The sequence below is a fragment of the Sinohyriopsis cumingii genome, chromosome 16 (assembly GCF_028554795.1).
Source record: "Sinohyriopsis cumingii isolate HCF-2022 chromosome 16, ASM2855479v2, whole genome shotgun sequence".
Lineage (NCBI taxonomy): Eukaryota > Metazoa > Mollusca > Bivalvia > Unionida > Unionidae > Sinohyriopsis > Sinohyriopsis cumingii.
The window spans coordinates 89,265,081-89,290,048 of record NC_142976.1 but is presented as its reverse complement, the minus strand read 5'-3'; the positions used below and the strand labels follow the sequence as shown (position 1 = coordinate 89,290,048).

The window sequence follows — 24,968 nt, the reverse complement described above, 5'->3', positions numbered from 1 at the left end:
ATTACCTAACTTCTGCTCTCAATACTCAATCAACTGACTGAACAAAGTCCCTTGCCTCGAATCTGTTCTTATAATTACTATCAAGATCTCCTGGAGTGCACACATCATTTCCATATAAAAAATGGTTTTACGTATTTTGCTAGGGTGTAGGCTGTGTTATAGAGTGCACTCGTATTTTGTGGTTTTTCATTTCATTTTCATTAGTTTTAAAATGGCCTTTTCTAGTGGAGTGTTAGCAACTCTAACTTCAGGGATTTTGGCTCTTGTCATGTATAATACTGTGCTGCACAGACTTGATGAGGTCCAAAACTGTCATAAGACTTACTTGTTTAAATCCTGAATTTGTCAGTTCCATTGATAAATATATTGGCTGAATTTCCAGCCTGTGCCAGTTTATGACATTCTCTCCAATAACTGCAAAATATCTTTCCTTCTTAGCCAAAGACTTCAAGCCATAGATAATTATGAACCCTATGTGGTTGAAAATAGCACTTGTCCAGACTAGTGCATTGGAAAATTTTACTTGTCCAGCTTCAAAACTGTATCGTTTTGTGTGTCAGTCTATAAGATTTGATCAGCCCTGACTAACCCAATTTTTTTAAAACATTACTATCTTTTACAAACACAAAGTCATACAACAAATTTGTTGTATCAAACTAAGGAAAACTTAATATTTTCATAAAGTTTAAGTTTTTCTATTGTTTTTTTTTCTTCTAAAATAAGATTGGCTCATTACATGCAACAATTTTAATCATTTTAATTTTGACCCTTTACAGTCACACAATATCTTCACCAGCTTTACCCTATTCTGCAATTACTCATTCATCCTGAGAGGTGGGAAGGCAAAGGCAAACAGTCAATCCGTCTCAGACTGAAGGCATCCACTGCCCAGGCCACCTGGTATGGGACTGCAGAGACATAAAAGAGGGGGTTGTTCTTTACCTTGTTGTCAACAAGTCCACCAATGGTCTTCCCTGCAGCCTGAACCGAGACCTCAGCCATGGATTGGTGCCCTGCACCTCCTAGACAGACTGTCCACTAGATTACTTTTCTTGACCAGAACATGTGAGAAGGAGAGAGTAATCACCTACAAGGTTGACCAATGGAGGATGTTCCAAAATGAAAGAGTATCTGTACCTTCTTGTTGCCTGGGATATGCTACCATTGACATGTTATCAGAGGAGACAATCACACAAAGACTCCATAATTGCTTGCCACACCCATGCAGGGCTAAAACTACTGCCCATGTTTCCAAGTTATTTCTGTAAAGGGTTGCTTCTTTTCAGGATAACAGCCCCTTAAGAATTACCCCTTCTGGGTCTAGGTTAGTGCTTCAACCAGAACCTGATGCATAGGTGTACAGACAGGAGTGGGATTCGGGCATGTACTGGTCCAGATTGAACCACCAACTCTGGTGGTGATGAACTAAAAATCCAAGAGGGATCCTAGCTGGAGTGGACTGCCATGCAGTCTCCAGTTTGCCAGGAGGATATGGACAGGGTGGAAGTCAATCCTATCATGTGTAGTAGAGAAAGAACTTGCCAAGGCTGGGGAGGAAGTACATCCCACATACACAAGATCCTGAGAGAGAATTACATGTGATTTCTCTTGGATGGTGGGCCAAAAGAGGGACAGATCTTGCAGGACACTCTCTAAAGACATTGTGCATCAAATAGTCATCTTATCAATGGAGGACAGGGAACCCTTGCGACTTTAGGTGGGATGCAACTATTCCCATCACCCAGGTAAGAGCTCTGGAGAAAGCAGAAGCTAAGCCAAATGGTAGGGTTCATAACTGAAAAACCTCCTACTCCAGGCAAAACTAGAGGCACTTCCTACAGGGAGGAAAAATGGGTATGTTAACATAGGTATCCCTAATGCCCAGTTACAGGGCATTATAGCATTCCTAGCTGAGGTGGTAGTATTCATCTTGCATGGCTCCTCTACTAGAGATGTCAAAATTTTAGAAAAAGTCAATCAGGTACCTGACGATCCTAATGATCTGTTACGCGATCAATGGGCAATTAAATCAGATGGGGAACCTGAACTTCTTTGTTGTAAGTTTATACATGCCATCCCCTCAAGAGGTATAAGCATAATTATTGCTAATATGAGTGGCAAAAAAGTGCAATCTGATCATAAAAAGAGTGATCTATATGTTACATGCCATAATTACTGAAAACCATATGAAAAACATACAATTATTTCTGCTACTTACCGTACCTGGATCTGCAGTTAAAATTCTTGTCACAAATCGGCGAAATCCATGTGGATTAGTATGAGAATACAGACACAAAACAAAATGATAAATTATTTATACACAACATTCACTTTAATTAGTCTACATCACATATTTAACTCTCATCAAAAGTTATAAAGTTAAGTTCATGAATTCCGAATGCTGTATTATATCAATGTAGAATTCCTCTTTCAAATTTGTAAAGTGCTACTGATTTGTCCTTTTCCTAATGCAACATGTTCTTCAGATTAACAAAATCCCTCTCCTCTAACATTTTTAAGTCATATAACATCCATGAGTCACATAGATAAAGCCCATTTCACTTGATAATATTTGGCGTCATGTTTTTTCAATATAAACTGGTCGGCTATAGAAGTGTGTGTAAAATTATAATTAGTCTGTGACACATGGTTTCAAATTCAAGAAACCTGTCTGTTTTCTTCAAAACTTGTCAGGTACAGCCACTATAAATAGAAAATAAGGAAAATGTACCCAAACGGTCGCGCACGTCAACAACATGAAGATGAGTAGATGGAGGCACAAGCCTTGAACTGTACTCATTATTTTGAGTCTCACTCACTCCTGATATCACCAGATATATCTTCGATCTAAACTGAATTTACAGTAACTAAATGGGTACAGTATAGCTAATTTTATTACCACGGTAACTATGAACGGGTGGTTACCCAAGTATCCAGTGACACCTTTATGTTCCCCAGGAATATAGTTAAGGTGATAGGAATAATGATATACCAAAACTTCTGTCTTTCTTGGATACCAAGAAAATGCAGGAGTATAGCGCTGGGGACTGGTCTTTTTCCACTGTATCTTCTGCACATACACAAAATCCTTTGAGGGGATTGCATGTGATTTCTCAAGAGTGGTGGACCAACAGAGGGACAGATCTTGCAGGATACTCTCTTACAGCACTGTGCATCAAATAGGTATCAAAGTAATGGAGGACAGGAAACCCTTAATACCTTAGGTAAGATGCAACTATTCTCATGACCCTGGTAAAAACGCTGGGAGTGGCAGCTAGGTTAAATTCATTTAAAAAAACAACTCCTGCTCCAGACAAAACTTTAAGCACTTCCTATCAGGAAGAAATATAGGTATGTTAAATTAATTATCAAAATGCCCAGAGCTTTAAGGTGTTCCTGACAAGTAGTAGTATTCATCTTATATGGCTTCTCCCACAGGAATATGCTTACAGTAATCAGATCAATGATAAGCCAAAACTATCCATCTTTCTTGGAAACCAGGAAAATCTGGGAGTATAAAACTAGGGACTTGCTTTTTTCCATGCTCTCTTCTGAAACCTTCTGCAGAAATGTGTGCACCTCTTTGATTATTTGAACCAGCTTCGACTAGTAAAAGGAGACAGGGGTTCAATGAAAGATAAGAATGTTCCTGGAAACAAAGTCGGTAAACTTCCTTATGATAAAAGGACCTAATCTTTAATAATGCTTGACAAGAGCTCTGCAAAGTTCTAGCTGGATGCCTAAACTGAGGTTCCGGAAAGAGGAATATATGGCAAGAGAAGGCTCAAAAATCCCTTGGGCCTCACCCATAATGGGCAAATTGGGAGGAGTCTGCAGATCTCCTCAGTGGGTTTTTCCTGCAAGATGGTGGCTTGAACATGGGTTGTTTCTTGGTCTGTTGGGGCTGCATTGTCTTAAAACATCTGAAAGGACCCGAAAGGTAATCTAGATGAGCTTGATTCTTGGTCTGCTTCATGGGATCGGTGTTGCTGGTTCCTCAAATCTGAGATGCCTCTGAAAGGATGAGGTCTCTTAAGTGTATCTTTGCCTCTTTAGAGCAGCCCTTAGAGGGTTTTTTTATTATTGGACCCATTATCTGTTATGTCCTGACCTCTTTTTTTTAAACTACAAATCTCAAACTCACCATACTTTTGTAAAGGTTATTGTGTCCATATAATGCCTGGACTGGTCTACTTAAGATTTCATGGCAGGATATCTAAAGTCAGACACAAACTACAGTTCCAGAAAATTACAAAGGCATATATTTGTGCAATTTAATATAAAAACATTCAAAAGAGATATCAAAAGTTGTGAAAAAATACAAAGCATCAATGTACCTAATTATTAAAAGTATGACAAAATGTGAGTTTTGGAGCTGCTTTCATGTTAGTATTATCCTTCCAGTTTCCTCTCAAACTAATTATTTATAAAACTCCTTCGATGGCACTATACAACAGAATTCCAACCAACAACTGTATCTGGTTTTGTTCTATTAATTTCAAAAATAAGTATATAACTCACGACAAGCTGACTTGCTACCTCAAAAAAATCACATTAATTTCCAGATGGTGAAGTATTATCTGATCAGGTCCCCAAGACACTGCATATTACTCAAAAGATATCATGCACTAATAATACATCTCAACAAAAACCAGATGGCATAAGGGACTGATCTAAAGTCTTTTAGTACTGACCCTGAAGCTATCATTCAGTTGAAGGTTTTTTGGTAAGTCCTGGAAATAAGCTCTGACACTTTTTTTGTTTTGTGTTTAGTGGATATAAATGATTAAACAATTGAAAAAACATAGAGACCAAACAAGCCTTGTCAACAACACCTCTATTGATTATCTGACAAAGAAACTGTAAATTATATCAAGCCACCATTTTAAATTACCATATTTACCATATGTTTTTGGACTGCAACAAATAAATACTTTTTTTTATTGTCCGAATACAAATCAAATTCTTTAATTAGGTGTCTAAAAACATACAGCTGAAGATAGATTTATTCCCCCCCCCCCGTCTGTAACGAAGTTGCTGTTAGCTCACATGACGACGTGCTGCCATGAAGTAAAACAAGTATTTTGTCAAGCACCACGGAAAGGATAATGAATGAAAAACAGGCATTACTTGCCTATTTTGTCTATGTGATACATGTCCATCCACCAGAAAACACAGCCATACATGTATTAGAGCCACGATTGTGTGCGTATTTTCCAAAAGAACTGCCATATTACTATATAATCTTGCAATCCACAGTTTAACCCTCTGCTAATCGGTGATCATTAAAATCTACATTACCAACGCGCGCAAGCTTAATTTCTGTGTAATTAGGATATTAATGCAAACTAAATAAAAAGATTTTGGAATTATAATTTTTAAGATATTTATGACAGAAACATTTTAGTATCGAGAGTAGAAATACTGGTACATGTATGATGGCTAATCTTAGAGCACCAAGGGTGAGAGGCTCCATATGGGGTGAGTGTTGTATGCAGGAATATGAAGGGTAAAAATAACAAGCAAGTTGCAATATACGAGTCGGCGTGATTAATATGTTGGTATTTTTTTTACAAAATAAAGGTGGTCTATTTGTTGTGGTTTTCTCTTTTTTTTCACCCCCTCCTAGCCGAGGGTAGCTTCAAAATGAGTAGAGCTTGCTGACTCGAAACAATCGACTGCTCAAAGATTGTTTTGATGTACCGGTATGTCGGAGATTTCAAGGTGTCTAGGTGATAATTGTTAATAATAAAACTTGTGGGATTTCTTAGACATGTGTGTTCGGAAATAAAATGCAGCCTTCTGGATTTCATTAAAAGAGCACACGATGTACCGAACATTTAGCACCCACAATCAATATTTATCGTCTACAAAGAAGTTTACTACCAACAGAACAATAACTATGTTTAAACCTTGGTATATAATGCCTCAGGGATAAGGGGTTTGTTTTGTTGCACAATGCCAATGAATTTTACTAATCCATACCGAATCTCCGATGGATTGTTTAATGATATAAAGCAGGGGTCATGGTTTCTAATCAAAGCCATAACTGTCACACCTGTTTGAAGTGGTTTTGTGTGTAATGTCTACATGACAACCAATCATATTTTTGTTAGCCAATCAAGCTATTAAAATATAAAGTATAAATAAAATACCCACCACTATCAAAAGTTTATATACTGGATAGCTGTCGTTGTGAAACATAATATTGTTAGCACTGTAATAATTTTGATGGATAAGTTTATCATACGTTATGCAACAAGCAAGGAGGCACTGCCTAGTTCATGGAGGGTCTCTCCCTTGCCGAAATCGTCTCCAAAGAGGCAAGTAGGCCATCCACAGAAGCTACCTCGAATTAATGATTTTGAGGATGCATCATAAAAAGAACCGCCTACGAAGAAAGCTGCTCTAGATGACGAGTCTGATTATCTTGAACCCGAGAGTGCTCCACCCGGTTCTGTACGTGATCACTATAAACATTATACATTAAAGCATAAGCAGGATATCGTTAACAATGCAAAATGTCTGGGAATTAGACCTACAGCAGAAAAATTCAAGATTCCGAAATCCACGGTGAGTACCTGGATGAAAATTGACTTTTCTGCCGATCTGAACTTGAACGGACATTTGCCTAAGTGTGGATGACCCATTTCATATGGACAAGCTATGGATGATAAGATAACTCAATGGGTGCTCACTCAGTGTGACTTACAAATTCCAATCAGTGTTTAGGGAATATGTATATATGCCAAGGAGCTTGTCTCAACAGAATTTCCGGAGAGCAAATTCCATGCCAGTCGTTCATGGGGACAGAGTTTCATGAAAAGACATGACTTTGTGCTCAGAAGCAGGACCTCTCTTGCCCAATGTTTACCAAAGGATTTGGAAGAAAAGATTGCTTCGTTCCACAAGTTTGTGATGGATAGACGTGAGGAGGATGAGTTTGACAATAAGTTTATTATTAACATAGACGAGACACCGATGTACTTTGATCTTGTGCCAGGGAAACCGGTGGACAAAGAAGGAACGAAAAGCATTCTGATTCGTACAACTGGCGCAGAGAAGAGACACATTACTGTCGTTTTAGCCATTGCAGGTTCTGGCGACATATTACCTCCAATGATTATTTTCAAGGGAAAGAGACAGCTAGATCTGAAGGCACCAAAAGGGTGGATTATCGCAGTTCAAGAGAAAGCATGGATGGACGAAATGCTAATGCTGCGATGGATTGAAGAAATTTATCTGCCATTCACCAGAAGAGACCGATCACTATTAGTTATGGACTTGTTCCGGGCTCACATCACTAATGACGTGAAGAAACAGTTGCGGCGCGGAAACGTTGTGCCAGCAATAATACATGGAGGCTGCACATCCAAATTGCAACCTCTTGATGTGAGCATCAATAAACCTGTCAAGAGCTACCTCCGCCGCAGCTAGACGGAATACATCAGGGATGCTACAAATGCATTAATATCATCTAATGAAAGCAGCAATGGACAGATCAAGACAGCCAGCAAACAGACTGTATTGGACTGGGTAGTAAATGCCATGGACACATTAAAGGAAAAGCGCACATTGATAATTAAATCTTTCAAGGTGTGCGGCATCAGTGTCAATCTGAGCGGAAGTGAAAACGCGCTGATCAGAAATGACAAACAATTAAACAATATGGATGATGATAGTGATACAGAATTTGAGGGCTTTTCGCCCGAGGACCTACAAAAGGCTATGGACAAGCTACTTGATATTGAATAATATATTTAAATATATTACAGCATTATATCATATTTCTTTTCATTCTTTGATATTGCTACTTATTGTGTATGGCTTAATATAACAATGTTTATCTATCTATCTACATACATACATACATACATACATACATACATACATACATACATATATACATACGATTAAAAAATTTAAATTATATTAGTTCATGGAAGTTCATGATCACAATAAATAATTGGCTACCAAATGAAGCGAATTTTGTATCAGTTAAATTAACAGTAAACACGCTGTGAATTTTACAATAAAACGAAGAAGCAGATCTTCCTAGATTGTGTCCAAAAACATAAATTGTAGAAAAAATTATAGCAATGTCCAAAAACTTACAAGGCATTTAAATATTATATTTTCCACAAAAAAACAGTGTCCAAAAACATACGGTAAATATGGTAAGCTAAGTCTGCAACATCTATATTTATTGTCCAATAAAGAAACAATCTGTAAACCAGACCTATTGAACTTTAAATTTTACTTTGTTAATGTGTTTCTTTTGTGGCTAAATGGATACACAAATTAATAATAATAATATCTGAGAATTCCTATGACCAATGTCTGGCATCTCAGCATGTGCCAGTCAAAACCTTTGATCTACAGGATATTTCCTGCATATGCAGGGGTTTTGCTACAGGATGTTTACTACAAAACATTGGTTGCCACCAGTAAATCAACAAATTTGTATTTACCTTTTACATCAATTAACCATGACAGAGGGAATGCAGCTATGATGTAAGCTATAGGCCCCCAGTTACTGAGGAGAGCAATCGTTGAATCTGTCCAGCCAAATGCATCCTCGCTAGCACTTGCAATTGGCCCCCATGTGTTCCATACTCCATTTTGTATTGCTGAACTGAGGGAAAAAGCAATCAGGATATACCATCTTTGGAAATATACCTGAAATGTACCATGTACATGTTTAATTATAACTTCAAGAGAGGGATGGATTAGAAAGAAAAAAAGATCCCATAAATGGTTAAAGTAGTCTACAACAATTCAAATGTAAATAAGAAAGAGATGTCAGTTTTTGTCATGTTTTAAATTTACCCATCCAATGAAATAAACCATGAACTCATCATTTAATACTTAGATGATATAAACATTTATGTTAACCTACTATTTTACACAGGAACCGTGTCTTCAAAATTTATACAGTGACCATTGTATTCAGCAAGTGCCTGCTATACACAGAAATTTAAACTGTGACCTGATTAATCATGTCCCACAAGTGACAACTATATAGAGAAAATTTATAGTGACTGCTGCATTCAGCAGGTGACCACTATTTACAGGACATTTATGCAGTAAGCACAAACCATTTCTGCAAGTGAACACTATTTACTGGATATTTATACACTATCCACTCTGTTCAGCAAGTGACCACGATATAATGGAAATCTGCAGAACACAATGTGATGGGACTAAAAGGAATATGACCCTCATGAACTGGTTCAATGTATATGGTGGTGACAGCAAATATTACTCAAATGTACAGTAAAGAAGAAAATTCCAATCTTTATAAGGGTTAGAAAAAGAAATGTAAAAAAGCTCTGCATTGTGAAATTCAAAACTTGTAAAGGAAACATTTTCTTTTGGTACTGGTCATATAGCCAGTTCTAATCCTACAGAAACAGGAGTGGTTGGGAAAAAAGGCATGCTACCTACTCCTCCAACCAACTGAATACTGTACTAATCAAGAATAAGCAATGCCAGGTAAGGTACTGTATGTTTTGGCATACTCCGCTGTGATGTTTCTCTTCTCTGATAGGGAAAACAAAAGTATGCAACCTGTGTTTTTGGAAGAGGCTTCCAAGGCAGGTTTAGCCTGGATGTGGTGGCAAAAGAAACAATTCACAGGTTTGGATGACCTCTAGAGCAGAATTAAAGCATTGTCATTAAGGAATGCTTTCTCCATGTAGCAACATGGGAATATGAACCAGAAGGCAAACCCATAGCAGTGTCATTGAAAACTGCTTCCTCTTTGTAGTAACATGAGTATATGAACCAATGGGCAATCCCATAGCAGAGTCATTGAAAAATTAATTCTCTGTGTAGTAATATTCTTTGAATGACAAACTTGTTTATCTGACATGAAATTTATGTCACTCAGTGTCATGCAGTATGCTATCATGCTATGCAACAAGTAGCATGTTATTCAACTAATTTCAAACATTTTCTTTATGTAACTAAACTGACTTTAAATTTAAGCATAGCAAATCTATTAATAACTAGAAAATAATAATAGTAATAATAATAATAATAATAATAATATCCACTGTGAATTTTAACATATACATTTGATTTAAATTGCTAATATATATACATGTAATTACCCCCTGCCAAGGGACTACCGTGACCCAAGGATTCTACCTGGAATGTGTAAGTTTTAATCTATCTCCAATTTCTACAATTGTATATACACACAAATAGTTTTGTCACTGGACCCTAGAGGATGGGGTTGAAAAATAATGCGCCCCTCTTACCCATTACATGTTACCACATGAACTGATGGATGAAAAATAAATGGCATCATAAATAAACCTGCAGTAATAACATTTTGTAAGAGTGGGAAGTAGAATTAGGAGAAGAAAATGGAGAAAATTTCCAGCAAAATTGATAAATTGCAGGCTTCATCATTTAATTTGAATTTTTGATTGATGTCAAGTCTGATAGGTCCTTGTGTACCTTTGTTTTTACTGTTGTTTGAATAAGTGGAGCTTTCTCTTTCTTCACAATTTGGTTTATAATATGGTCAGGTTCTATGGACCCTGAAAATCACATTATTGTACATGGAATCTGTTATATTTAATCCATTTTCAATTTCTACAGTCATACATATTCACATGTAATTTTTATACAGTTGTATATACACATATAAAGTTTTGTCACTGGACGCTAGCTGAGGGGCTGAAAAAAAGAAAAAATGTTGCCACTCTTGCCCATTACAAGTTACCACATGGACTTCATGGATGAGAAATAGATGGCATCATAAATCTGCAGTACGAACTTTTTGTAAGAGTGGGAAAAAGAATTAGGAGAAGAAAAAGAAGAAGAAATATTTCATGCAAAAATAGATAAATTGCTGACTTCATTATTTCGTTTTAGTTTCTGATTGATGTCAAGTCTGACAGGTCCTTTTGTACCTTTGTTCTTACTGCTGTTGTAATAAGTGGAGTTTTCTCTCCAGCTTGATCTACAAGAACAGCAGGATGATCAAACCCTGAAGATGCCTCATAATTCACAGGAAACGATGATGGTATTCGATGTGTGTCACTCATGATGTTAATGCAACTGAAATGCTAAAGAAGAGTCAATTTTCATTAGAGATTGCATTTTGTTTACACCAAGTTTGTTTATTCATCAATAATTCCATCTACAACACCCTATCCATACCTACAGAAAAATGCTGAACTTTCGTTAATACAAGTGTCTGCTTTTAAGACCTCCAGTTTCTTGGCATGAACAGTTTGTTTTTAATTTGGGGCTATCATTTTTCTTATGTCTTGATTTTGTCAAGTCTTACTTTGCAGAAGCTTGACACTGCGAAAACATTAGCATCTGTGCAAGTGCGCACACAGATGTACTTGTATCATTTGACACCAAAGATTAACCTCCATGTAAATGATATAGAACCAACTAGAATTTAGAAGGTATAGTATATAAAGTTATATGGAAACCCTACAAAATATTTTAGAAGTTGTAGACAACATACAACAGGCCAGCTGATAAGTTCTTCTAGTCCATAAGTATAAGCATCAGAGCCAAAAATGATAAAATTTCTGCAATTTTGCCAATTCTACAACTAATAACCGAACCCAGTACAAAATGCAATGGCATTTTGAAGAAAAATCCTTGTCTATTCACTCTGTGCTAGTATTCATGGACCACAACCAATGACTACAACAGCATCATACTGTAACTGAATTAGGATAAAATGAAATTAGTTAAACCATATATAAATATATCCATGTCAATGTGCAATGGATCAATGCCCTAGGACATCATGCAAGAAAGAAAATGACATGTATGTTACAAGAAAGTTTTGGTAAGTAAATTATGCCACTGCAATTCTGTTGAATCATCAAAAGTTAATGAAAAAAGTGTTGGGATGTTGATGTCTAGACTTAGAATAAAGTATCAAACATGTGACTTTCAATTTCTAATGCTCTTAATCCCTGTTGTAACAAATGTCTATGGAAGCTAGAGTGCAACTCCTTATAGTGAGACCACATTATAATGCAGAACACTATGCATATTATTTCACTACTACATAATGAACTTGTATCCATGACAATACTTGCATAAAAACAAAGTGTTATAATGAGGGGCCTTATAGCAAGGGAGTGTTGTATTATCATGCTCCTGAAAAATAAACTCATAAAATGGGAATCAAGTCATCCCATTATCTCAACTTTAGTTTTAGCTGAGAAAAAAGCTGGAAATAATACTTACAAAAAGTGAGGCATATTAGAGGCAAAACACATGGTCAGTTAAATGTTTTGATTCTATGGGCCAATTCTGAAAAAAATATTTAATGCAATACATACCAAACAATAATCGTGATAGTTTTTTGTATTAATGAGGCCGAATAATATCTCATTTGCTAGTGTTGTCTCCAGGCTGTGCCTTTGTGTCTTTTTCCACAGTATAATTTGAAAGGTAACAAATTTGATAAAGTGAGAGAAGTATTTAAAAAGACACTAAAATATAATTAATCTAGGTGAACTGTCACATTAAAATAAATGAGAATAAAATTTGGAAAGAAAACTCCAAACTGCAGAGCTTTTAAGGTAAACATAGTAAATGTACTTGTATTTCGAGAAAATCCTTAGCAACTTCTGGGAAAAACCTGAGAAAACATCCCCCATGGAAAAGACACCTACCTGAAACATTTCAGGACACACCAAGCATGCCAATATTAAATTGAGATCATGGTGTGTATATAGAGCTAGCTGACAAAATTAAGCCAGATCAAATTACATGTAAGTTATTTATTTTTTTTTTTGTACATAAATGTAGGTATTATCTTTCCAAACAGGTTGAAGATATCACTGTATTTCATTCTTTGATTGGGAAAAAAGAAACTCAAAAACAAATTAGTGGGAGGTTGGCTGGATAAGTAGATCATGTAATTTATTTGAAGCAAGAATTTCTCTTCATATTGAGCTGGTGTAAGATAACTTTAAAGGGCAAGCAAACCCGAGTCATTTGATTTGTTGATTTATCATTTCTAACCAACTATTGCTTGCAGGTCACTAACATGGTGCCCAATGATTATTTGAGTGGATGAGTCTATTTTGATGACTTTGTACAATAAAGTTACAATTACTGAAATCACTTATTGTGCATGTTCTCAAATTTCATGGCATATTTTTTGTAAAAATATTTTTTATATTTTTTTAGAAATATCAGAACTAGTCATTAAAAAAAATCAGGATGATGATCATGTAGAGTCTACCTTGAAGTCTATGTACATGTAGTCCAAAGACACAAACCATTTACTGAAAACAGACTTTTCCAACAATTGGCAAATTTGACTCAACAGACTCATCATTACACTTAAACCTTTTTTGATTTTAAACATGAAGAAGTTGACAGTGTTTTGGGAACCATTCGTGACAATACCTTTATGCATTTGTCATATCCTTCAGGTTTTTTTTAAAACTGGAAATATTAAGGGGGGTGGGGTACAAACTACCAAGGGTGCTGGCAAATACTAAAGATTTCTTCTTCTTAGTACTGTAACCAAGAAGAACACATTTCTACCAAAAAAACATATTTCTTCCTAACTGCATATATGCTCCTGTATTTTATCATATTACAATGCATCATGTGTTGGGATACCATGATGTGTTGTCATATCATTTATGAAACCTGAAATGAATTGTTAAGTAAAAGACAATACTTTACCTGTTAATGGAAGTTGCCTTGTTGACTTATCATCTATCTCCAATCCTGTATTCAGCAAATATTGTAAATTATGCCAACTTTTTAATAAAGGAAATCCAGTGAACCATCCTGTTTTTACTGCTATATCAAAGGAGTTTCTTGCTTTCTTGTTGCATATGATGTAATCACTGTATGGATGAAATGAAAACAATGTCACAAAGATGCCAAATTGTCATCCAATGCAGAAAATTTAAAATACTAAAAAGTATTTACAATTGTTTAGTAAATAATGTTTCAAAACCAGTTATCTCTGAGAAGGTAATTCATGGACCTGAAAACATACTATCTCCTCAGTGCTAAAATATCTGGGCTTAATCACAAGTCCAGTGGTGTCAGATTCTTCCCTTATTTACAATAATCAGCTGTTTGCAATTAATAAGCATCATTAATAAGTTGCTCTGGATTAGCAACTTTCGACTCGATCTCCCAGAATTCTACTCTCATACACATTGCTATTGTTTTTGTCAGAAGGTACTTTCTTTTCTATAGACAATGTTTTGTTGGATATTTCTTTTCATTTATTGAAATGCTTTTCTTTTCTATATGTGGTTGATAGTGCCATGTGCCCATCTTTCATGCACATGCAATTAAAGATCTAGATGCTGTACTTTTTAAATAGTCTTTTGAAACATCTCTCTTTTATTTTCTTTCACTCCTTTATTTCCCTTTTGTTAAATATATGATTTAATTGCCTTATATTTAATAATTACAGCTTTTATGTAATATATTAATTAATATTAATTACTGGCATACTTTCATTAACATATATTGGCATATAAATAAGCATATCAATAGAAAGAGTCATAAAAAATTGCAACACTCCAGGACAAATGAAAGGGTTTTAAATGCATCATTGTAAACCATCGTCAACTTCATGACTTTATTCACCTAAGTGGGATGTGGTTAATATCCTGTGAGAATGGGAGAAATGAGTACAGTAAAACCGGTCTTGAAAGACCACTGCTATGTAACACCACCTGTCTTGACAGACCATGTTCTCAATGCACAGATTAACTGATTATATAGCATTATGACCTGTGATGAGAAACTACCTGTCTTGAAAGACTAAAACTATTTGGCAAAAGGGGTGGGCTCTCATGAAAGGTTCTACTGTATACTGAAAGTGAAACTTGCAGCAGTAACAGACTGATTCAGTCCAGCTTTATTTGGCCCAAATTATGGGCTGATTTAGCCCCGACTTCAGGCTTATTTGGCCCAAATTATGGGCTGATTTAGCCCAGATTGCAGGCATATTTTGGACCAAATGCCAGACTTATGCAGATCCTGTGAAATATTAGTAAGTTTTGTCAAGGATTTAGAGGTGACATTAACATTTGTTTAAAAGATGCTTCTGTTTATTTCTGAGATACATTAAGCAGTTCAAATCTGCATTTAATACAACAAAAACATTTTATGTGGGTTGTTATATATGATGAAATGAAATAATGTAAGACTTTATCTTGCATTGGCAAATTAATGGTGAAATATTTTTAAAGCAGCTGATTCCTCTTTGTGCAAAATGCAAATAGTTTATTGAGGAAAAAAAAAAAATTACTAACACTGATAAAACATTGTGAAAACAGGCTCATTCATTAACACAACTTTTATCTATATACATGTATATTGATCTGAACATGTGAATGCTTGAGTGAGGCAAAAATATGCTTGCTATTGCACTGGTTTTAAAATAAGGGCAGATAGACAGTTTTAAAACAAAACAACTATATATATATATATATATATATATATATATATATATATATATATATATATATATATATATATATATATATATATATACACTAAGCATTTCAAGTACCAGGGTTAATCTGGCTAATTAGCTCCACAAATCAATTATGGGATTTTTTGTTATAATTTTTTAAATATTTAAACATTATATATGTTATACTGATATGTATATATAATGTATTAAATGCTTCAAATACTGGGTTGAACCAACTCACATTCACAAATTAATTTCAGGAATTTTTAAAAACTATCTATATATCTATCTATAAAATGTACCAAGCGCTTCAAGTACATGTACTGGGCTAAACTTGCTAATTAGCTGCACAAATCAATTATGGGATTTTTTTGGCTATAATTTTTTTTATATTTAAACATTATATACATTATATTGATTTGTATATGTAATGTATTAAGCACTTCAAGTACTGGGTAAACCCAGCTCAATTAGATTCACAAATTAATTTCAGGAATTTTTAAAAAACATTTTTTAATTTTTTTACCATGGGGGCAAAAAAATGCTGAGGTCAGCAATGAAAAACTTGGACAGTTGGCTAACTGGGGAACACAAATATTTTTTTTGGGGGGGGGGGCATTAGATTTATTTACACTTATTCTTTATCCTGGACAATGTACTATATAAAATTTGTGCTAAATAACAAATGTATTCTAAAACTGACACTGAGATCCTGTCAAATTTATAATCCAATAAAATATCGTAATCAATAGTATACATTTAGTATACATTTATATTCTAAAATCTTGCAGATCTTATTCTAATTAAAATAAAGAAAATAACGAAATGGTGTTGAAAGATGAGATCCACTTTAGAAATCTTTGTTTGAAGAAAAGTATGTTTTTTGTTTTCTGTGAATTCACACTGAATCATTTAATTGTATGCAAATTACTAACTGCAAAAAGTCAAGCAAATCTGGCCCATGCAGTAACAATTTTTCTTATATATACATATATATCTTGGTCCAAGTACGTAAATACTTTGGTGACATCATTTTTGCCCACACATTCTGGTCTGTGTCTGTTAATGCATTTGCAAGCTTTGGTGACACCATTTTTGTCCACACATTCTGGTCTGTATCTGTTAATGCATTTGCAATGTTTATGTTGAAGGGACTGCTCCAGTGGCCTAAGAGGTTAGTGTCTGCCTCAAAAGTGGGAGGTTGAGGGTTCAAACCCTGGTCATGTCATACCAAAGACTTACAAAAATGCTACTAGCAGCTGCCTCGCTTGGCACTCTGCATTAAGAGGTTAGTGTTGGGACTGGTCTGCCTAGTGTCAGGATAATGTGACTGGGTGGGATATCATACCACATGTCTGCAGCATGATGCCCCAGTGCTAGACATCACTATCAACTACCACACTGCAGACATCATTGCAATGTGACTCAAATTATTAAACCTATGTTAATGCAGGTCTGGATTATTTAGATTGCTAAGTCATAGGCATTTCCTGTTCCTATCATAAGAGTGGATTCATTAAGTAGTGATTAATCTCTCTCCTTCGCAAATTAATTATTGAGAGAGCAAACCAAACATATAAAACACAAGGAGTTTCATGTTCGCTTCCCCCATCTCTCTCGCCATCGCTAGCTAAGGTCCAGGTAAGTAAATTCATCTACACCTTGGTGGATCAATCCAATATCTGAGGACTTTTGGTCTGTTAATTTCACTGGATGAAGTGGTACTTCATCCAATCAAAATTGCTCTTACCTTTATTGTCACTGTCAATAACAGAGTGACAGGTCAGTTTTGTACTGACACGCTGCTTGCTAGATGCAGTTATACACTATTCTCCTGGTTAGCTGTCTTAATATGTTAATTATACTAATGGAGGCAACTCTTGAAATCAATAGATGTTGCTAGTAAAAAGCAATGAAATATGGGATCGATCCACCAAGGTGTAGATAGGCTAACTTATTGGAACCTTGGCTTGTGAAGATATCACTCTCTCCCTCTCTATTCCATTATTGCTGAATTTACAGCTGCTATGGGGCATTTCGCTCAATCAACTGGAAATCAATGTGAAATGCCTGCACATGCTGAGTACACTTCCCATGAAATCACTTAATACTAGGAACAAAAAAATAACTCATTCCAAGATGAAAATCAGCATATTAATAATAATAATAATAATGAGGACTTTGTATAGCGCCTAATCTTTAGAAAACATAAAAAACATGCTGAAAATATTAAAGGTAGGGAACATTATTAGGTCTTTAAGTTTGTTCTTGCAGTCGAAATAAGTGAGTTTTAAGAGCACTCTTGAATGGGATCGATATGTCTTTGTGTCTAAGTTCAGTGGCCAATTCATTCCACATTGCTGGGCCCTGGTATGTAAAAGAACGTTGTCCATATGACTTCATTTTCGTCGTGGGAATAATGAGTATAAGATTGTCAGAAGAGGAGCTTAAGTATCTTGCTGGTGTGTACACATGGGTGAGGTCAGATAAGTATGTTGGACTGGAGTCCGTCAGTGAAACGTAGCACAAAGAACAAATTTTGTTTGATTCTGGATCGAATGGATAGCCAGTGTAGGGTATAGAGCAGCGGGGAGGTATGCTCTGATCATGGTACTATAAGCATGTTCTGAGCAGCTGTGTTTTGAACTTTTTGAAGTTTCTGAAGTAGATATTGTGATGACCAGACAGAATTGAGTTACAATTGTCCAGTCTTGAAAGTACTAATGAACATACAAGTGTTTTAGTGGCATCAACTAAAAGATATTTTCAAATGGAGCTGATACGTCTCAGCTCAAGATATGCAGCCTTGCATATGTTCATGACATGTTAGTGCAATGTGAGAGTACTTTCCAGAGTGACACCTAGGTTTCATACTGACTCTGTGAATTTAATGTTGGTGTTACTGATATTATTGTTTGAGGTAAAGGATGTGACTCAGAACGTCTTTGCGTTGTGATCAGAATGGCCTGTTTTATCATCATTCATCTGCAGCTTGTTACATGTCATCCATGATTTCACATCAGAAATGCACCTCTCTACACCCTGGATGTAGCATCAACTTCAGTTGGGTGGCCAGATTTGTATATTTGGGTGTCATCAGCGTACAATTGGCGAGACAATGGATGATGATCTATGACACTTTAGAGCGGCTGAGTGTATAGAATGAAGAGAAGAACAGACCCCTGTGAAACACCACAACATAGATTAACTGGGCTGGAGTGTATTCCATTTGCAGATACAATTTGTGTCCTGTTGACCAAGTAGGACTTGAACCACAGTAAGGTTATATCATGAATGCCAAATACATGCTGGAGACAGTGAAGTAATATATCATGGTCTATTGTGTCAAATGCAGACACATCAAGGAGGGTGAGGACTGTAATCTTTCCGCTATCCAAATCAGAGAGAATGTCATTAACTACTTTTAGAAGAGTAGTTTCAGTACTGTGGCAAGGGCGATATGCAGAATGTACATTGCTAAAAAGACTGTTTGAATTCACATGAGATACAAGCTGGGATAGAACAACCTTTTCTAAGATTTTTGATATGAATGGAAGATTAGAAACTGGGCGGTAGTTCTTTAAATCGTTACGGTCTAGTGTTGGTTTCTTCAGCAGAGGCTTTACAATGGCAGTTTTGAAAAATGATGGGAATTCCCCAGATGAGTGAGAGATATTAATAACTTCAGTTAGTGAAGGCAATACTGGATCTAAGCACTCAAGCAGAAGTGATGTTGGAATTGGATCAAGTTCACATGACTTTGGTGCACTCTTCATCATGACTGTACATACTAAATCCATAGAGACAGGTTCAAATGCTGCTGATGGTTGCCGCTGAAATTCCGTATCCCAACTATGGTGATGACGAATCAATTGAAATTGTGTTGACAAGCTTATCTCTAATAGTTTGTGCTTTGTCCCGGAAGAAATTTGCAAACAGGTCCGGAAGGTCAACTAGAGAGAAGGTAGTTGGAAGTGGTGTACATTTATTCCTTTACACTGGCTGGTTAGTAATCTCAAAGAGCTCTTTGCAGCTAGAACTTTCCATGATTTTCGTACTGTAGTGGGCTGATTTCACTGCACAGACTTTGTGACGTTCTTCTTAGCAGCACTTATGTCCACTGCTGACCCGATTGGCTTAAAGAAAGATTGCCCATTATAGCATTTAATCCATAATTAATTTGGTCCCATCAAAGCAAAAATGATATGCACTTTGTGCGATTTCTAAATAGGTGCATTAATCACACAGTACCAGTAAATAATATTTTCACAAATCATATTTCACATTAATGTAATGTGCCAATTTAATATTTATGATTTTTCTGAGATTTCTTCATAGAACATCCCTAGATATTTAAAGGTAGCACTTCTGCATATAGCTTCAGTCGTGTATTCAGTCATTTTGGAACATTATTAACCCAATTAGTGTACATCAAAATGGCTACATACCCTACCATCCTTATTCCTTTATATAGCCTGAGCCAAAACTGCAATATACCTGACAATCAGGTACTTTAAAATGGCTATATTCATGACCTTCATGTATATTGTTGACCGTCCTGACTTCATGCCCATCCTGTTAGGAATAATGACTCTGATGTTGTTGTTGTCAGGTTTAACGCCATTTTTCAGCACACGATAGGCTATGCATGGCGGCCAGTATTAATGGTGGAGGAAGAACCCGGGAAAACACCGGGAATAACCACCGACCTATGAGAAGCTACTGGCAAGCTTTCTCACATACCCACATTGGCTGACGCTAATGTAAAACTACAGAGAATTAAATTTTTCATTTAAATAATTTGATATAAGAGGAAAAGATCTTTGTTATACACTAGCATGACAAAAAGTCTTTTAAAAACACACTACATCTGTAAATAGAATAATTTTTTCAAAAGTTTGAAAGACAAAAAATATATAAAAAGCATACTTTTCTTTGTTAACTTTGTCATCATTATATGCATTTGAAAGAAATTAAATATATTACAGATGCAAATATTAATAATTAAATGTTTGGTAAAACTAGTTAGCACAAAATTTGGAGAGTTTTTAAACATTTATCAACACTGAATAAACTAAGCAGATACATTTGAATACTTTCTATTGTGATTTAAATAGTTTCACGCAATATTATAAGTGTTACAATTTATGTTACGGGCACAAACCATAGCAGATCGATTTTTTTTTTTCTTCTTTTTTTTCTCAATGATATATCACATGGTCCGAATCAGCCTGGGATTTTGGCTGAATTAGTCTGCCTGAACCATGATAATCTTCACGGTTATTAATTATTCGTTTCACTAGCACATACGTTCAGTACTAAAACTGACACGTGATAAGTTTATTTATTATTATGTTTCACCTTTGACCGTGGTTCACGAATCATCCTACTTTTGTTGAACACAGTCGATCGACAGATACACCCCGACACTTCCCTAAAAAAAATCTACATGACCAAATAAGATTGATAACTACAAACCTTGAAAACTTGATAGTCCAGTTATTTTAAATAAATAAATGAAAAGAAATAGCAGTTAAGTTATAGCAGACGACGATGAGTGTTGAGAACGCCATACAGACTGGTCTTATATCAAACTTGCATATAGGCGGTATTGACGGTCGATGTCCTTATCGCCGCCATTTAGGAAACCTACCAATTTCAAAACTTACTGAGCAGTGACATCAGTATCCTGCCAATGGTCTTTAAAGTTTCTTCCTTGATGATTTGGATTATTTTACAACTGGAAGCTTCGCTCAACGAGAACATACAACGTTATCACTTCCTCACTTCCCGTTACTAATAACTGCTCCATTACAAAGAATTGACCTATCGCCAGTTGTCAAACGTTCTGCTCGATTGACCAATCAGCGAGCGCTATTATGGTATCACGGTACCAATTGTTTTTCCATATACCTCAATGCTAATGTTTTGTGAAATAAATATACTTTCTGTCCTACTTGGGCATGCATGTCACACGCTGTCATATAGAACAATGCTAGATTGTCAATTTGACAATGACATAACCAGGTACTCCATTGCATTTAAGAGAGATAACTCTCCTGGAACTAGACAGGGGTAAGAGTTATCTAGTCACAACAAGCACATTTTCAGTCATGTGTACCATATTTTAAAAAAATCATAAAAAATACAAAATATGATCTAGATAGAAATTAACACAAACTCACATGTTGCCAAGAGGCTCAACTTTTTTTTAAGCCAAACAGAAAGTACAAGTCTTACATAATGCACCAATCACAGCTAGTGTTGTTCTTTAATTCTGAATACAATGTTCCATACACCTTAAGCTCCGCCCACCTAGACTTGCGCAATTGGTACCGTTATACCTATACACACCTCCAGACACTGTTTACGTCCGCCATTTTCCTCCGACAAGCTGCTTCTGTCGATATCGACTCGGCTATTGTATATATTTACAAATTTCGCAACGGTTCGGAGAAGTCGCCACAAGGATCATATATAGTAATTCTGAGATATAGCGACATTGTTAAGGCTTTATTTATTGTTGTTTTTCTTCAACTTAATAACTTATTAAATTTATAAAATTTGCAATTTTTCAACTTTTCCATTTGATCAACTCCGCTTCTGTACTTAACAAAAAATAAGTGTTATCTGTCCCTTTTGCTCTGCTCTTCAAATCATTAGATGCATTTTAAGAATATTTGTAGAAATAGTGTTATCAGTATTTTTTATTACATTTACATCTAAAAAGGAAACATGCGTACTAGATGCAGTATAAGTAAATTTAATCGTTGGGTGAAAATGATTGAGGCGATCAATCATTTTTTTCAGTTCTTCAGTTGAATGCTTCCAGATCATAAATATGTCATCTAAAAATCTGAACCAGAGAAATGGATTAAACTTTTCGTTTTGAATAAAATCCTTTTCTAATCCACCCATGAAAGGAAAGAGTATATGTGAGCCATATTAATACCCATTATTTGTATGTAATTCGTATTATTAAATTGAAATTAATTATTTTCCAAGATAAGTTTTTATTATTTTACAAATATCTTCGCTAGATAGTGTGCTATTATTAGGATTGTTATTAAGAAAATATTTGTACTCTTCAATACCATCTGCCTGCGGAATGTTGGTATATAGTGAAGCAGCGGGGGGGGGGGGGGGGGGGGCGAACAGACTCTAATTGGTTCACCTATATTTCGCCAAAATACGACTTCCTGGGGATCACAAAAATCGTTTTAAAAAATGCGATATTCAGCGTAAGATGACAAATTGGCTTACGCTGAATCGCTGATAGTTTTTTTTTCCTTTGATGCAACTTAAGGAAACATGCGCGATTGTCGGTGACGCGTTGAGAGCGTCGCCCTCCCTGCCGCTCAGTTAAAAATTTTATCTAACCCGATTCGATACCGTGTTCGAGGATCGTGTAAATTTATTGTTATAAATCCGTATGGGTTTGTTTTAGCACGACTAAAGAAATTTCTAAACTTATTTATGTCCATGTCACCGCTGCACCAGGTCTGATGAATATTTCGTAATGTGTGAGTATCAACTCCGTTAAAGACTAAGAATATTACAGTTATCCCTGATCACTTTAGGAATTTGTGTATACCGCTGGGTTACATAAATTACATCTGTGTTTTTGTGTCTGCCTCTGGAAAATATCCTGGCGGGATTTGATTGTTTATCCAGCATTACATCATCGTACACAACTACATTGTTAATTGACCCGTCAATATCATCGATACTTGGTGCTTCATTAATGTCAGTTATAAATTCAACAACATCATCTCCGTTTTCATTTAACAATTTTGCGCTTTCATTAAAATCTTTTATTACATCATAACAACGCTGATCGTCTACAGATGGAGCTACCAAATACAACTTATCCCACTTCATCCACTACATTATTAAATTAAGTAACAACTGCGTCTTGCCACTTCCAGATGGACCAATTATAATCATTCGAATAGAATTTGGTAACGCAGCAATATGCTTAACTGGTTCTCGTCGTTTTGTAGCAAAAAAGTCAGTGATCTCCATTAGAATAATATAAAATAAATATGGATCTATATTGTGTGAAATGCAGGGCGCGCACACCAATAAGTGATTTAACAACCATTACAACAAAAAATAATAGATCTGCGGTTACGGGCAAGTGTGAACGATGCGGTACAAAGAAATTTAAATTTATCTCTACTGGCAAGTCAGGTGAAAAACCAAAACCAAAGCCAAAATCAAAGCCAAAATCAAGTAAAAAAAAAAGCAACACGGGGGGGACATCGCATCAAAATTAACAAAACTACCTGGGACTCCGTGGGCTAAATACCCAGGAGAAAAACACCTTCCAGGATATAATTGCTGTGGCCCTGGAACCCGACTTGATATCAGACTTGATGACCAAGATCAACCAAAACCAGGTGAGTATCCGATAAACGCTATTGATAAGGCGTGTCATGCTCATGATGTAGCTTATAAAAGTAAAGATCTGCAGCATAGACATCTCGCAGATGTGAAATTAATTCACGCGTTAAATTCCATCACTGATAAATCTCTCAAGGAATAATTAGCTAGTTGGTTAATAAAATCCGCAATGAAAGGTAAATTAGCGTTAGGTGCTGGTAATTAATTATAATGGAGTCGATTTATTATTCCCCAAGAGGATACTGGAGGGGTAGCGCAGCAATTAGTAAACTCGCTGAAGCAGCAAAAGTTACACGCGATACTGCTAAAAAATGGTTATCCAAACAGGCAATATGGCAAATTTACCAACCACGGCTAAACAAATTCACCTTGCGCATTTCAATGTTAGTGTTCCCAATGAAGTTCATCAGGCTGACATATTATTTCTGCCACATGATACTATTAAAATCCGAAGACGTCAAATAACATATAAATACGCGTTAACTGTAGTTGATGTTGCAAGTAGATACAAAGATGCAGAACCGTTGTCGGGGCCACCAGTGGCCGAGTGGTCTAAAGCGCTCACCGTTACGGATCACTGCCATCTCACCTCTGTCTGCGTGGGTTCGAGTCTCGGATTCGGCAAATGTGGATATGTGAGAAAGCTTGCCAGTAGCTTCTCGAGGGTCGGTGGTTCTTTCCGGGGATTTCCCGGTTTCTTCCTCCACCATTAATACTGGCCGCCATGTATAGCCTATTGCGTGCTGAAAAATGGCGTTAAACCCTACAACAACAACAACAAGAACCGTTGTCAACAAAGACATCAACTGAAGTAGCCAATGCTTTTGAACGAATTTATCAACGAGGACCTCTACAATGGCCACATCTCTTACAAGTTGATCCTGGCAAAGAATTTCAGGGTGCAGTATCATCGCTGATGAAGCAACATAATGTCAACATCAGACGAGGACATACTGAAATTCACCGTGATCAGGCAATTGTTGAGCGATTTAATCGAACACTTGCTGAGCGGTTATTTGGATATCGCGTATTGATATCCAAATAACCGCTCAGCAAGTGGAATTCATTCAGGACAAGAGATCACGCGAATGGGTTGCAAGATTACCAA

General features: G+C 36.0%; 1 protein-coding gene across 2 annotated transcripts in view; it reads right to left on the bottom strand.

Moving 5' to 3' along the window:
• Positions 1-21,763, bottom strand: part of LOC149780968 (solute carrier family 49 member 4 homolog) — a 136,367-nt gene extending 114,604 nt beyond the window's left edge. Inside the window, exons 1-4 of one of the 2 annotated variants that reach the window (XM_089938083.1) lie at positions 21,108-21,763; positions 13,693-13,859; positions 10,926-11,081; positions 8,472-8,679 (exon numbers count right to left, since the gene is read on the bottom strand). In XM_089938083.1, coding sequence (XP_089794209.1) covers positions 8,472-8,679; positions 10,926-11,060 — 343 coding nt within the window. In that variant the 5' untranslated portion in view covers positions 11,061-11,081; positions 13,693-13,859; positions 21,108-21,763. The remainder of the gene's footprint in view (positions 1-8,471; positions 8,680-10,925; positions 11,082-13,692; positions 13,860-21,107) is intronic. The other variant, XM_089938081.1, reaches the window with a different exon arrangement.
• Positions 21,764-24,968: the final 3,205 nt, after the last annotated feature.